This window comes from Dipodomys merriami, unplaced genomic scaffold, assembly GCF_024711535.1.
Source record: "Dipodomys merriami isolate MVZ:Mamm:240054 unplaced genomic scaffold, mDipMer1.0.p SCAF_409, whole genome shotgun sequence".
NCBI classification, from domain to species: domain Eukaryota; kingdom Metazoa; phylum Chordata; class Mammalia; order Rodentia; family Heteromyidae; genus Dipodomys; species Dipodomys merriami.
This window is the reverse complement of record NW_027205704.1, coordinates 361922-374469: the sequence shown is the minus strand read 5'-3', so window position 1 is coordinate 374469 and position 12548 is coordinate 361922. Positions and strand designations below refer to the sequence as shown.

At 56.0% G+C, this 12548-nt stretch overlaps 1 protein-coding gene across 23 annotated transcripts in view; it reads right to left on the bottom strand.

The window, feature by feature from the left end:
* LOC138806825 (neurexin-2) overlaps positions 1-12548 on the bottom strand; it is a 105778-nt gene that overhangs the window by 8944 nt on the left and 84286 nt on the right. For 15 of the 23 annotated variants that reach the window (XM_069992194.1, XM_069992205.1, XM_069992196.1 and 12 more), the window contains 3 exons: positions 9996-10085; positions 6222-6547; positions 4431-4509 (listed from right to left, as the gene is read on the bottom strand). In XM_069992194.1, the coding sequence (XP_069848295.1) occupies positions 4431-4509; positions 6222-6547; positions 9996-10085 (495 nt within the window). The remainder of the gene's footprint in view (positions 1-4430; positions 4510-6221; positions 6548-9995; positions 10086-12548) is intronic. The other 8 variants (XM_069992202.1, XM_069992210.1, XM_069992203.1 and 5 more) reach the window with 1 other exon arrangement.

The following is a 12548-nucleotide window of genomic DNA, read 5'->3' as shown; positions in this document are numbered from 1 at the left end:
CTTTCCCGAAAGCTCGGTTGTGACCCCCCAAGACTAAGCTGTAGACGGTGGAATGTGGCAGGAGCAACGTGCACTGCCCAAGCCTGGCCTGTAGAAGCCTTGGGAGCTCTAGGCTCCTGTTAAAGATGGTGCAGCCAGAAGAGGGCAGAAGACCAGGCCCCTGCATCACCACCTGGACCAACCAGGAGCACAGTTTGGAACTTAGGTGAAAGACATACAGTGTCATGTGCTGAGCTACAGAGCTTGTGCAGTGTAACCTTAAGAGCAACACAAACATGCTGGAGCCATTTGGGCAGTAAATGTGTGCGATCCTGTGGAATGAAGCGCTGCTCTGACGCCTCAAGGAAGATGCATGAAGCTTCTCCTGAGCATCTGAGCATGCGTGGCCTGTGGCCATCTGAAGGCTGCGTTTCTATGTCCCCAAGCATATGTGCACTTGCATGCACACATGGAATTTGAGCAATCTGAGATGTGAGTGTGCACTTGTGCATCTGAACGGCTGTGTGTACGGAGGGTGACAGAGGACGTACAGGCAGATACTACATTCCACGTAGATCTGAGCATGTGCGCATGCCTGTGAAGATAGCATGTGTGCCCTTCTGCATGACGCTGCATGGGTAATGCCAGACACACGGGTATAACTATGGTTGTGAACACCTGTGCAGGTCAGTGAAGGCCCGAGTGTGTGTGTACCAGTGGATGTGCTTTGCCTGTGTGCGTGTGCTTCGGTATAAACCTTGCTTGTCTCTGTGGTGTGTATGTGTGCACACCACCATGGAGCTGGGCACATGCATGCACACCCTCTGGGATCTGAGCACAGGTGTGTACATGTATGCATGAGCCCCAAAGGGTGAGTGAAGGAGGCCTCAGAGGGCCCCTCTCATGAGAGCAGTGTGGGACAAATGCAAGTCGGGAGACTGAACAAGTGTGTACAGAGGCACGGCCCCTGCAGCTGGGCACGCATCACCTTCCCCTGAGAACACGCCCCTGCACCCTGGTTTTAGGACATGCATGCACACTAGTGCAGGTGCCTTCTGTGAGCAAGCACGCATTTGGTGGTTGGGTGTGCATCCTGGCCAGTATACCTAGAGAGGGCTGACACGCATGCACAGATGTGTCCTAGCATATGCATATGTGTGTGCACACTTCCAAGAGTCTGGCCACTCTTTGTACATGCACACGGAATCTCTGGGGTTCTGAAACATGGGATTGTCTGTAAGTCTGAACACATTGGTGGGAACTTCTGGTTCAGACACATGTGAGTGTGTAATACAGATCTGTCCACATAGATGGAGGTGGCTTTGTAAGCTGAACACACATGTGGAATCTGTGAGACTAAGGGTGTGTCACAGGTGTGTATCTGGATGATGTGAGCACACCCTGAGATCTAAACACACGCATGTCAGGAGTGCTTCTGCAGCTCTGGGCATGTGTGTGGTTCTGGACATGTGGTCTGCATGTACCGCATATGCCCCTCTGGGGGTTTGGGTGTGCACAGCCATGTAGCTCTGAGCTCACATCAGGACATGGGTGTGTGGTGTGTTACCCTTGTGTAGCTGAACACACACACAAGCCTCCAGGGCTGAGCAAGCAAGCAGCTGTGTCTGAGCATCTCTGGGCATCTGGGAGCTCTGAGCTCACACATAGGACACTGTGAGGAATCACACACCTTCACGAGTCTGTTCACACGTGCCCAAGTTTGCACTTTTCTGGTTCTGGCCTGCGCACCCAAGCATGCAAGGGACTCTCAGTGTAAGCATGTGCGTGCCCACTGTCGATCTGGGTGTGTGTGGCACAGGCTCTACGATTGGCCATAGGTGTGTAGAAGATCGTGTGAGCTTGCTGACAGTCTACAAAGGGGTGTTGGATGTGTGCATACCTGTCTCCAGGCAAAGCAGAATGTGTGTGGGCATATGCCTGTCTTATATCCAAATCTACAGGGGCCAGACCACGTGAGAGAATGGGAGATAGATAGCTCACACTACCAACTGCAGGTGCATGTCCCCATTCGAAAGAATGTTAACGATCATCTCTGGCTGCCATTTTCAGGTAGAATACACTGTTCCAGGCCTGGCTCACTGACCAGGGAGGTGGCACAAGGCCTGAGGTCTGGGTCGGGGGCTGAGTTAGGGGAGAGGGTGGAAAAGTGAGCAGACCAAGCAGGGACGATCCTGGGGCCTACACCTTGTATCCAGGGATGAGGCTCTGGAAAGGCAGGAAAGCGCCGGCACCCTGGGCAGTCAGTGTCCCCAGACAGGCTGTCTCCACCATGAACATTGGTGCCAAGGGGTCTGAGCCTCTGCTCCAGAAAGCCGCCCTTCCTGGCATCCCAAAGAAGCTCTTGCTGGAAAATGTCAGCCAGATGGGGGAAGACATGGTCTACACCAGCCCAGGGTCCCTAAAGTCATCTTGGTTCTTGCCTGGCCTCCTGTTGGGATGCTGATGGCCAAGTTTAAGCATTTTGCATGTGGATCTGCAGACCCACGGCAGACCCATGGCTGCGGGGGGAGGGGGGGACAGAGGGATGGGAGGGGGGAGCCAATAGCCCTTGTGGTTTTCTCGGGGGGCTCCAGTGAGGCCTCTGTTTCTCTCCAAGCCTTATTTTTAAAGCTGATGATAGGCTGGCCACCAGTCCCTCCAACCCCAGCTTCCGGTCTTCTTCTACCCCCCCTCCCCATCCTACCCTCACATCTGTGGCTGTCTTCCTAGTGGCCTCCAAAAGCCATGACTAGGGGACGGTTGGCCTGTCTTCTTCAAGTGACCCTCTTGTCCCACAAAGCCTGAAAGCTCAGGCCACCAGAGCACACGCTGTGGGTCACACGCCGGCCTCTGGCTACACTGAGCTGGGAGGCTAGGATGGAGCGTCAGCACATGCTGCTCTTGCCGGCATGGTGACCATCTGGCCCCAGATGGCCTCTGCAAAGTCCGGGGTGAGCACAGAAGCTTCCCGTGGCTGGAAGCTCCCTGAGCATGAGGACAAGCAGAGCCCTGTTCTCAGGCCCCACCCAGTCCCAGAGCTCCGTCCCACGGCCTCTACCGCCATTGACAGCAAGCTTGGGAAAGAGAGGCTATGACAGCCCTCAGTCTGTTCCTGGAGCTCAGAGACAGGGCTGGGGGAGATGCTGTTACAGCCCGTAGCCTCCCAAAGCAAAGACAGGGTCGGGGCGATGGTGGGGTGGCTCCCAGCCGAGGGCCTCTGTTCCAGGAAGCCCAGGCCCTGAGCTGGGAGGCCAGACACCAGGCCTTCCCAGCCCAGCAGCTGGCAACCCCTATGAGTACCCTGGGCCCAGCACCATGGCTACTCAGGAGATACAAAGGACAATGGGATTCAACCCCTAGGTGTAGGAGCCTCTACCCTTGGTCTCTGAACTTCAGCCTTGGCCCCAAGTCTCCACAGTCCATATTTGGACCTTCTGTTCCCTTCTTTGCTCTACCGACGTCTCTTCAGGTGCTACTTCACCCCCAGGCCCTCTCCCACAAGCCAGACCGTACCAGGGTAGACTGCCTACCTCCTGACCGCATCCCTCCCTCGGCCCTGCGCATACCTGCCCCAACTTCCAGCCTGCCAGAGGTCTTCTTCCATTCCCACTATGACTCCCAAGCGCCTGCCACCAGCTCAGATGAGCAGCCAGGCACCCACCAAGCCACCCTGCTCCCACTCACAGATGTTCTCTGCAGCTCCAGCTGACACCATCAGACAGAGCCCCACAATACCCCTAAACACTGGCAATCCTCCTTCCAAACCCTGCCCTCCTATAGCAGCTCCACCACTGGGCTCCCCCCAGGAGATCTCATGTCTGGTTTAGGAATACCTCATCCCCAGCATGCTGCCAAGCGTAGAACTGCAATGCAGCAATGCCTACCTTGGCCTGGCTTCCTGGCAGGCTCTACCCTGGGGATCCTTCAGATTAGAGCACCAGATTTGTTCCTGAGGCTGGGCATGAGGGGGCTTAGGATCTAGCAGAGACCTTCTCTATGAGTGACCAAGAGAACACCAGAACCCACAGCTGACGATGGGAGTTGTAGTTCTGTACCTCAGAGCTAATGAGAGTTGCAGGTCTGTACCTCAGGGCTGATGGGAATTGTAGTTCTGCACCTCAGAGCTGATGGGGGTTGCAGTTCCCCACCCTCCACCCTGGACGTGCATTTAGCTGTCTTTCTAAAGGAACATCTCCCTCTTCTGCCCCAGCTCTCCACCCCAGGGCCCTGTGCTAAGGACCTGACTACCTCCAAGGGCTGGGGCCACCAAAGGGCACCACCAGAGGGCATGTGAGGGAACTGGGGGCTCTGAGCATGGGAGGGGTCTACCAGAGGAAGCTGAAGCCTATAGCAGGCCCTGGGCTGGGACCAGGTGGCTGGGACAGTCGCCCCCCTCCCATCAGCGTCGTGTCGCAGGGGCCCGGGGCAGGGGAGGGGGGAAAGGCACTCACCAGTACTGGGCTCACACTCCTCCAGGTCCTCATCATCACTAGGACACTCGGCCGAGGCCACCAAGAGGTCATCTGTGTTCTGGAGGGCCGGAGAGGAAGGGTAGGAAAAGAAAGGGTTCCAGGCTGGTGAGTGGACCCTACAACTGACTCTTGAGGTGTGGGACAGCACGGGGGATACGCCTGGGCCGAGACCTAGCCCTCTCGTCACTTTGTGGGTGACTCTGGCTGTCTAGCTTCCCCATGCAAATGGACACGAAGCGGCAGCCATGCCAAGTGGATCAAGCAGCATATGTTGTGCCTTTTATTTCTGGAAGCGGGAGATGGCTCTCAGACCTGGGTGGGAGGGCGGGAGCCGGGGGCTGGGGAGGCGTGGCAGGGGCCCCCAGAGGCCTGCACAGGCACTGGGGACAGGACCTGGAGGGGTTTCTTAGCTCCACTCTCACCACCTCATCACCCCTCATCTGGCTCCCATCCCCCTTCGGGGAAAGAACTGGGCTGCACACAATAATTAGGGCTGTGGTTGCCATGACAACAGGAGTCGACTTTGTCAGCATTTTCTTTCCTCCTGATTGCAAAGAAAGAGAATCCCTGAGATGAATGAGCGAGGGTGGTGGGGGGGAGAAGGAACTTGGGTGTTCGGAAAGAGACCCAAGGAGGGAAGCCCAAAGTCCAGGTAAGACGAGAGGCTGAGAGGCTTCAGGACAGGAGGCAGGGCCGGGCGAGGCTCCTGGTAAGAGGCTCCTACCCTGCCTGCTCCTAAGTCCCTTCGTCAGCTAGCGCAGCCCTCACCTGAGGATGTTCTCGGACTCGTGCCCTCACTTTTCCAGCACAGCATTAATCTGGGGGATCCCACCTTCTCTTCCCCCTGGCTGGTCTGCCCTCCCCCCTGAGACTGGACAGTCCTTCTATGATCTGGAGGGCAGGGATGCTAGGCCCAGCCCTGGCCCAGGGTTCCTGCCCCCTACAGGGTATCTGGATAGCTCCTCAGCCAGCTGGGCAGTGACAGCAGACAGGGAGGGGTACAGGCTTGTGACTTCCACCTGCCTCACTCCAGCCAGCCCCGTCCCAGGCTCCCCACAGCACAGCCTCACAGGGGAGAGGGGCCTGGAGCCCCTTAGGACCCACCCCTCAGTTAGAGAGAAACCAGACACAGCTGCTGGTGGAGGTCAGGCCATGCCCTCATGGCCAGGCCCCCGTGCTGCATGGGGGATGGGGAGACAGCCACTAAGCTCCAGGTGCCAGGTGCAAGCCCTCCATGACCAACCATCGGCACTGGCAGCTACACCTAGGAAACTCAGACCTGGCCCAGGGAGCACTGGGGAAGGAGGGGTGGGGGGAGTACTAGGGAGCACCTTCACCCTGTGCAGACCACAGCCAGAGAGAGGGAACGGAATCCCGCTAAGCCGCCCGGCCTGCTCAAGGTCACGTGGGGATGATGAGTGGCGGCCACGCCCCTCCCATTGCAGGGACTCCAACCAACCAGGAGAGGAGCTACCCACTGCCGGAGAGGCTAGAAGGAGCTATTCTCCAGGTACTCGCTGCCCAGGGGGCACTGGCCAGAGCCAGGAGGTGAAATGCATTGCCCTACCATTGACCCCCCCTCCTTTCCCAGACTTCCTCTGTCTTAAGAGGAGTGGGCAGACTTCCCTGTTCTGCTCCCCTCCACTCTTGAGAATGGACCTTCGAGAAACAGGTGTGGTCACCCCCACACCCGACACATCCCTTGCTACCGCCACCCGCAGGCTACTTCCCGAAAGGTAGTCCTTGGTGTGTGGGGGGGGCGGGGCTCACCTGGGTGGTGCTGTCCCTCAGCGTGGGGGAGCGGCCCCGGCGCGTGGTAGTGGTGGCCATGGTGGTAGTGGTCTCCATGATGGTGGTGGCCATGTCGGCCAGCAGGGTGGTGGCGGTGGTCTCCGCGCTGAGTAGCACGGACGGCCCCTCCCCCACCAGGCGCAGGTGGCCCTCGGTCCGCACATTGGGGTCACTCTCTGCGGCCAGCGCCAGCACCTTGAGCCCATTGTAGTAGAGGCCCGACACCTGGCCCTGGAAGGGGCGGCCCTGATCCCGGCCCCCGATCTTGATGGCAGCCTGGCTGTTGAAGATGGTCAGCTGGCGTCCTGGGGGGGGTAAGGGAGGGGGGAGTACAGAGGAGAGGCAGGAAGTGGGAGGGGGTGGGGGGCAGAGGCAGGAAGGGATGGAGAGAATGGAGGAAACCAAAGGGAAGAGAGGAATCCAGGAAGAAGCCAGCAAGTGGGTGGGGGGAGAAATGAGGAAGGACAGACAACCAAAGAGAAAGGCCCCATCAGCCAGAGAGCCCCTAGCCCAGCCAGGCAGCACCCCAGCAAGGGGTCCCAGGACACACAGGGGCTGGGAAAGGGAGCCCGGTCACCCCCTTTCCCAGTGAGCACATGCCTCTCCCCCCTCTGCCAAGTCCCCCTGCTGCCCTACCACGGGATCATTTCCCTCTTTACTTCGGTGCAACCCCATCTTCTCTTTCTGCTTTCCCAAACCCCCCACCCAAGCGTCCAGCCCCACGCTACAGGTCTCCTCCCGGAAGCAGCGCACAGTGGCGACCAAGGCAGAGGTAGAGGGGGCACTGCCAGGCTGTGGTGGAGTTAGTGCGTGTGAACAAAGCCAGAGGGAGAAGAGGGGCGCAGTGGGCACAGCCGCTGCCCAGCCTGCTCTGGGCTGGACTCTTACCCCCAAGCGACCCTTCTGCCAGCCAGGCTCCCTGCCCACGGCCACCCAGCCGCTGGCTGAACCCAGGCCCTGGTGAGCACAGCCCTTCCTCCCAGTCTGGCCGTGCAAGCAGAGAGGTGAAAATGTTAAAGGGACCTTGCTTCGCTTGCTGACAGCCAAAATAACCGCTCCAGCTCCAAGGTGGTTCGCACCTCAAAATCCCCACCTGTGTGGGCTCAGGCTGCTTGCTTTGGTTTTTGAGTGGATCTGGGGGTCGGTTTAACCCTCTGAGTTTGTAGTTTTAGTTTTTTAGAAAAGACGTTTATTATATTTAAGTTTAGATTTAACTTTGGTTTTTGGTGTGGCTTATTTGGTGGGGAAAGGGCCGACGGGCCGCTGCTTTGCCCCTTGTTCCCCTGGACCTTTAGCTGCTGGCGCTGGGGGGGCGGTTTAAGATCTGGCTTAGCCCTTGTTAGCCTCTGGTTAGTGTCTCGTTAAAGATCTGGTTTAGAGTTAGGTATCTGTGAGCTGTACCCCCAAAAGCCCGGGGTGAGGCCAGTCCAGCTTGTGAGACCCATGCCCTGCTTGGAAACACAGGATACCTCTGGAATGGCTTCCAGTTCTTCCTGCCCGGCTTCTCTTTCTCCCTCAGTACTTTCCCCTGGCCTACTTGAGACAAGGCTGGCCCTTGGAACTGATGCCTCCCTACAAATGGGGAGCAGGGGGGCAGGAAGGAAACTCATAGAGTCTGAAGAGCTAGAGGACAGGTGGCAGTTTGGGCCTAGGCCCCTAAGAGCCAGGTGTCCCAACTTGATTTCCAGGCAGAAGAATTGCAAACAAAACAAAGGAAAGAAGGGTCGCCAGTGATCATGAGTTTGGGAAACAAACAGGTCACAACCATACAGGATTTCTTTCTCAAAGGATTTCTCTATTTACCTGTGTATCAGGTAATGCTAAGCAGGACCTAGCATTTCAGGCTTATTTTTACCACAGATCTCTTCATTGTGCAGCCTCTCAGGAAACATGCTTTGGAACTAGAAAATAGATTCATTCTATAAATATTTATTGAGCACCTACCATATGCCAGGTGCTGACAATAGAATATTCCCTCCTTGAATGCCTGCCCTTGTTCCCTTATTATTATTTTTTTTTGCTCCTCTTTTTTTGTTTTGCTTTGTTTTTGTTGGTCGTGAGGCTTGAACTCTGGGCTTGGGTGCTGTCCCTGTATTCTTCAGCTCAAGGCGAGCGCTCTACCGCTTGAGCCACAGCGCCACTTCCTGTTTTCGAGTGGTTTATTGGAGATAATAGTCTCATGGACTTTCCTGCCCGGGCTAGCTTTGAACCGAGATCCTCAGAACTCAGCCTCCTGAGTAGCTAGGATTACAGGTGTGAGCCACCAGCACCCGGCTACCTCTTTTGTTTTATGTCATCCTCAGGACCCTGCCCGTGACGTGGACTGAGCCAAAACTATGGTCACTGTCTTTCTAAGGAGAGCACCAGGCACAGACAGAAGTACAAGGCCCAGGCTACATTAAAAGTAAGTTTTTCTTTTAGGAAGGAATTGTCTTTCCAGACCTGAAGAGAAGATACAGACAAGCTACTGGTGAAGGACAGGCCCCAAATCCCAGCCTCTCCCCCTGGACCTGTCCAACTCTCCCTTCTTGGCATCACAAGCTGTTCCAGCCTCAGCCAGGCTGCTCCTTGGCCTCTGATTCTGGTAGAGAAAGGGAGGTGGGTGATGGAGAGGAAGCCACATCATTTAGTCAACTTGGTCTCTGTGGCTCCAGACCCTGGCCCACCTACCACAAACACCTCAAAGGGTTAAAGTTCGCCCCGCTGGAGACAGCAGCCCAGTGTGGCTGGGGGCTGGAGGTTTTAGCACATCTGTTACAGTCCCTTTAACTTTTTTTTGTTGTCATGTTATAGATTTATCACATCTGGTTTATCGGCATGTTTAGGCCCACTGGTGCAGGGCTGGATGTGGCGTTTGGGGGTTTATCGGGGAAGGCCCCATGGACATTTAAAGCACAAGTTATCAGCTGGTTAAGTGGGAGTTTAACAGTTCTGCTCCCCGCTAGAGTTTAGCCTTAGAGGTACAGAGCTCGCCCCTCCTCCAGTGGGAAGGAGACGGTTTTGCCTTTGGCCCCCAGCCACCCCGTGACAAGAGGCCTTCTTCCTCTCCCCCGGCAGCACCTCACTGCCACATGGGGCCTCTTAGGGAGCCCCCTGTCTTCCTCATCAGCCCAGCTGGAAGGAACCCCTACTCAGCCACGCTCTCCTCAGCCTCCACTACTTCTAAGAGGCTTCTAGACAAGGGAGGAAGTCCATTCCTGTCTATTCCACCGCTGCTCTCCTTGGCGGGGAGGGTCTTTCTAGAAGGATCGGAAACCCAGCTTGTCAGTTCTCTCCTCTGTCTTGGTGAGTGAAGCCTTCCTAACCCTCCTCTGAGTCTCGGGATCGGCCATTCCCACTTCCCAAAGCCTTTGGGCCTCCAAAGCACCCGAGGCCCTTGTCCAAATCTTGGCAGTGAACTTGGGCAGGGGAACCACCTGTGAACCTCACGCCCGCCCACCTGTCATGTCCGGGCTCAGCACCTCAGAAAATGGGGAGCTTTTATCCTCAGGGGCCTCAGGGATGGTCCTAGGCCGATCCTAGCTTTCCTCCTCTAAAGAAAACAAACCCTCCCATCCTGCCTCAAACCATGGTCCTGGCTCTATCCACCCTCACTGCAAAGAGAAAGGGGGCCTCCTGGCCCAACAGTCATTCCTTCGCTCAGGGCTGGGCAGGGCGAAGGCAGGGGGAGGGGGGGAGGGAAGAGAGAGCTCTGCACCTTTAAGATAGTGTTTTTAAAGTTAGTTAATTAATTAATTAATTCTGGTTAATTACCTTTGTCGAGCAGCCACTCATCTACTACTCGACCAAGCCGGTAGGGGATTCTCTGTCTAGCAATCGCCAGGCGCTCGTTATCAAAGTTTCCTTGGAAAAGTTTAGAAAGACAGTAGGTTTCTCAGGCAGCGAAGTCCAAAGGAGTTAGAAAAGTAGTTATGCATTTCTCAGGAGACCCAGAGTGAGCAGCAACATCCACCGGAAGGAGGGAGGGAGCAGGAAGAGAATAGCTGGGTCCCTCTTCTGCCCTGCCCACCTCCCTAGGCTCCCATCCAGAGCCAGCCCCACCCTGGGGGGGGCAACCCAAAGAAAGGGGGGAAAAGGAGAAAAAGGAAAAAGGGAAGTGGACGTGTAAAGAAAAGGCAGCTGGAAGGTCAAAGGTCAGAGGTTAAACAGATTTATCTGCTCAGGCATTGAGGTTGACATCCGCTTCCTTTACCATCCCAAAGTGGGGTGGCAGGGCTGGGGCGGGACATTTAGCAGGTTTAAGTTGGGGGGGGGCAGAAGGCTTGGGGCCCAGCTGGTTACTGCATTTAGAGGGTGGTTTAGAAGTGAGGGGATGGGTTAAGCGGGGGTTTATGCGGCATTTAAGGGGGTCACCCAGCACACACATTTAACAGTGAGATTTAACCACTTCTCGAAGCCTTTGCAACTCCCTGTTCTTTCTGTGCTCAACTCCCACCCACCCCTCCTTTCCCATCCCACCACACACACACCCCTTAATTCCCACCCCCTGTGTGTCCCAATCTCTGCTCTCCCTGAGAGACTCTTCTCCCTCATGCTGGTACCTGGTGGCCACTGCGGCTGACCTCCGGGAAACTGGAGTCTCCGCAGCTCCCTTCTCCCCGCTGCAGCCACCCTAGCTCTCCTCTGCTGCCTGCTCTGCCTGGCTCTTCCCCATCCCAGCCCCACTTCCAGCCGCCCAGCTCCCTCTCTGTTCAGAGCCAGGTTCTGTACCTTCATCCCTTAGGACCCAGCCTGGCCCTAGTCCTCTCCTCTCCCTTAGCCACATACCCTGCCGGCCCCCTGGCTTTTCCCCTTCCGGTTCCTTCCTCAATTCAAACCCCATCCTTGGCGGCCTATCAATTCTCTCCACTCTCAAGCCCCAGTCCACCAGTGTGTGTGTGTGTGTGTGTGTGTGTGTGTGTGTGTGTGTGTGTGTGTGTTGTGTGTGTGTGTGTGTGTGTGTGTGTGGTATGACAGTGTGTTTATGGGAATCTGTGTGTTCAGTCATGGGCCGTGGGTGATTTCTATCTGCATAGTGGAAAGAAATACAACTTCCTTTGGGAATCTGACCCCTTACTTAAATTCCCTCACACGCCATTCAGGGCCTGAGAGGGGCAGGAGGCTTTCGCTCCCACCTGCACTTGCAACTGCACTCAGCTGCCTAGACAGACCTGACCATGGTCCTGCTGTGCACAGCTCCCACTGACACCTGTGTCCCCGTACGAGGATGAGGATGACAGCGCCTCGGGTGCTTGAGAGGCACCGAGGATTCAGGACACTCTTAAAGATGAATAATTTGATACTCTGTGTGTGTGTGTGTGTGTGTGTGTTGGCTGCAAGAACACACTTCTGCCTCATTTGGAAAGAGATTGAGTATATGTAGATTCTAACCAAAGCTCTGTTTGTGGATCATCTCCTCTAGGCCATGCTGTTCTAGCACCTTCCTTGGATTTTCCCGTGGGAGTCGCAGGATGGCTGTGAGTCAGGTACTATCCCCACAATTCAGAGGTTCAGAGAGGTGAGATGGTGCCCACGTCACACGGCTTTGTCAGTAAGATTCAGGGTTAAAACTCAGGTTCTGCAGAATGGAACCCAGTGTCTCTGTGCTCGCTGCAAGACAGGGGGTGGGGGTGAGGGAGCTCACTCTCTGGACCCTCGGCACCTCAGACCTGACCTGCCAGGGTGCTAAGGATCTGCCCTTGCTGTGCACACAGGTAGCAACTAGGTCCTTGGGTTACACAATGTGCAGGCATGGGACATCAGGCAGGCTTTCCCTTACTCCTAGCCAGGATTCTTGACAGAGCAGAGCAGGCAAAAGCCCTCTGGCCTGGCCTCTGGCCTGCTCAACTCTAAAGAGTGAAGCTCTAACCATAAGTCATGGCTAGATATGGGTTGATTTCCTGCCCCTGAGTCTAGCCCGGTCTGGGCCAGGCCAGAGTCATCACTGCAGTAAAGACTAGCCTGAGCCAGGGCCTGGCAGCTCACCCCTGTAATCCTAGATACTCTGGAGGCTGAGATCCAAGAATTGCTGTCCAAAGCCAGCAAGGGTAAGAAAGTTGTTGAGACTCTATCTTCAATTAACCACCAAAAAGCCAGAAGTGGACCGGTGGCATAGGCTTCGAGATGCCAGGCCATGCTCTGTGGAGCTGCTTTCTGGTGTGTCTGTCTGACCTCACAAATGTGTGCAGGGCAGCCAACACCCAATGTGTCAGCCTCTGTGTTTAATAGGAGCTGCGTGGGCATAATCTCAGGGGCTGCCCCCAAAAGTCTGGGTGCAAGGCTTCATGACTGGGAGTCGGGGCTGTGTACTGGCTTCTCTGTTCCAGC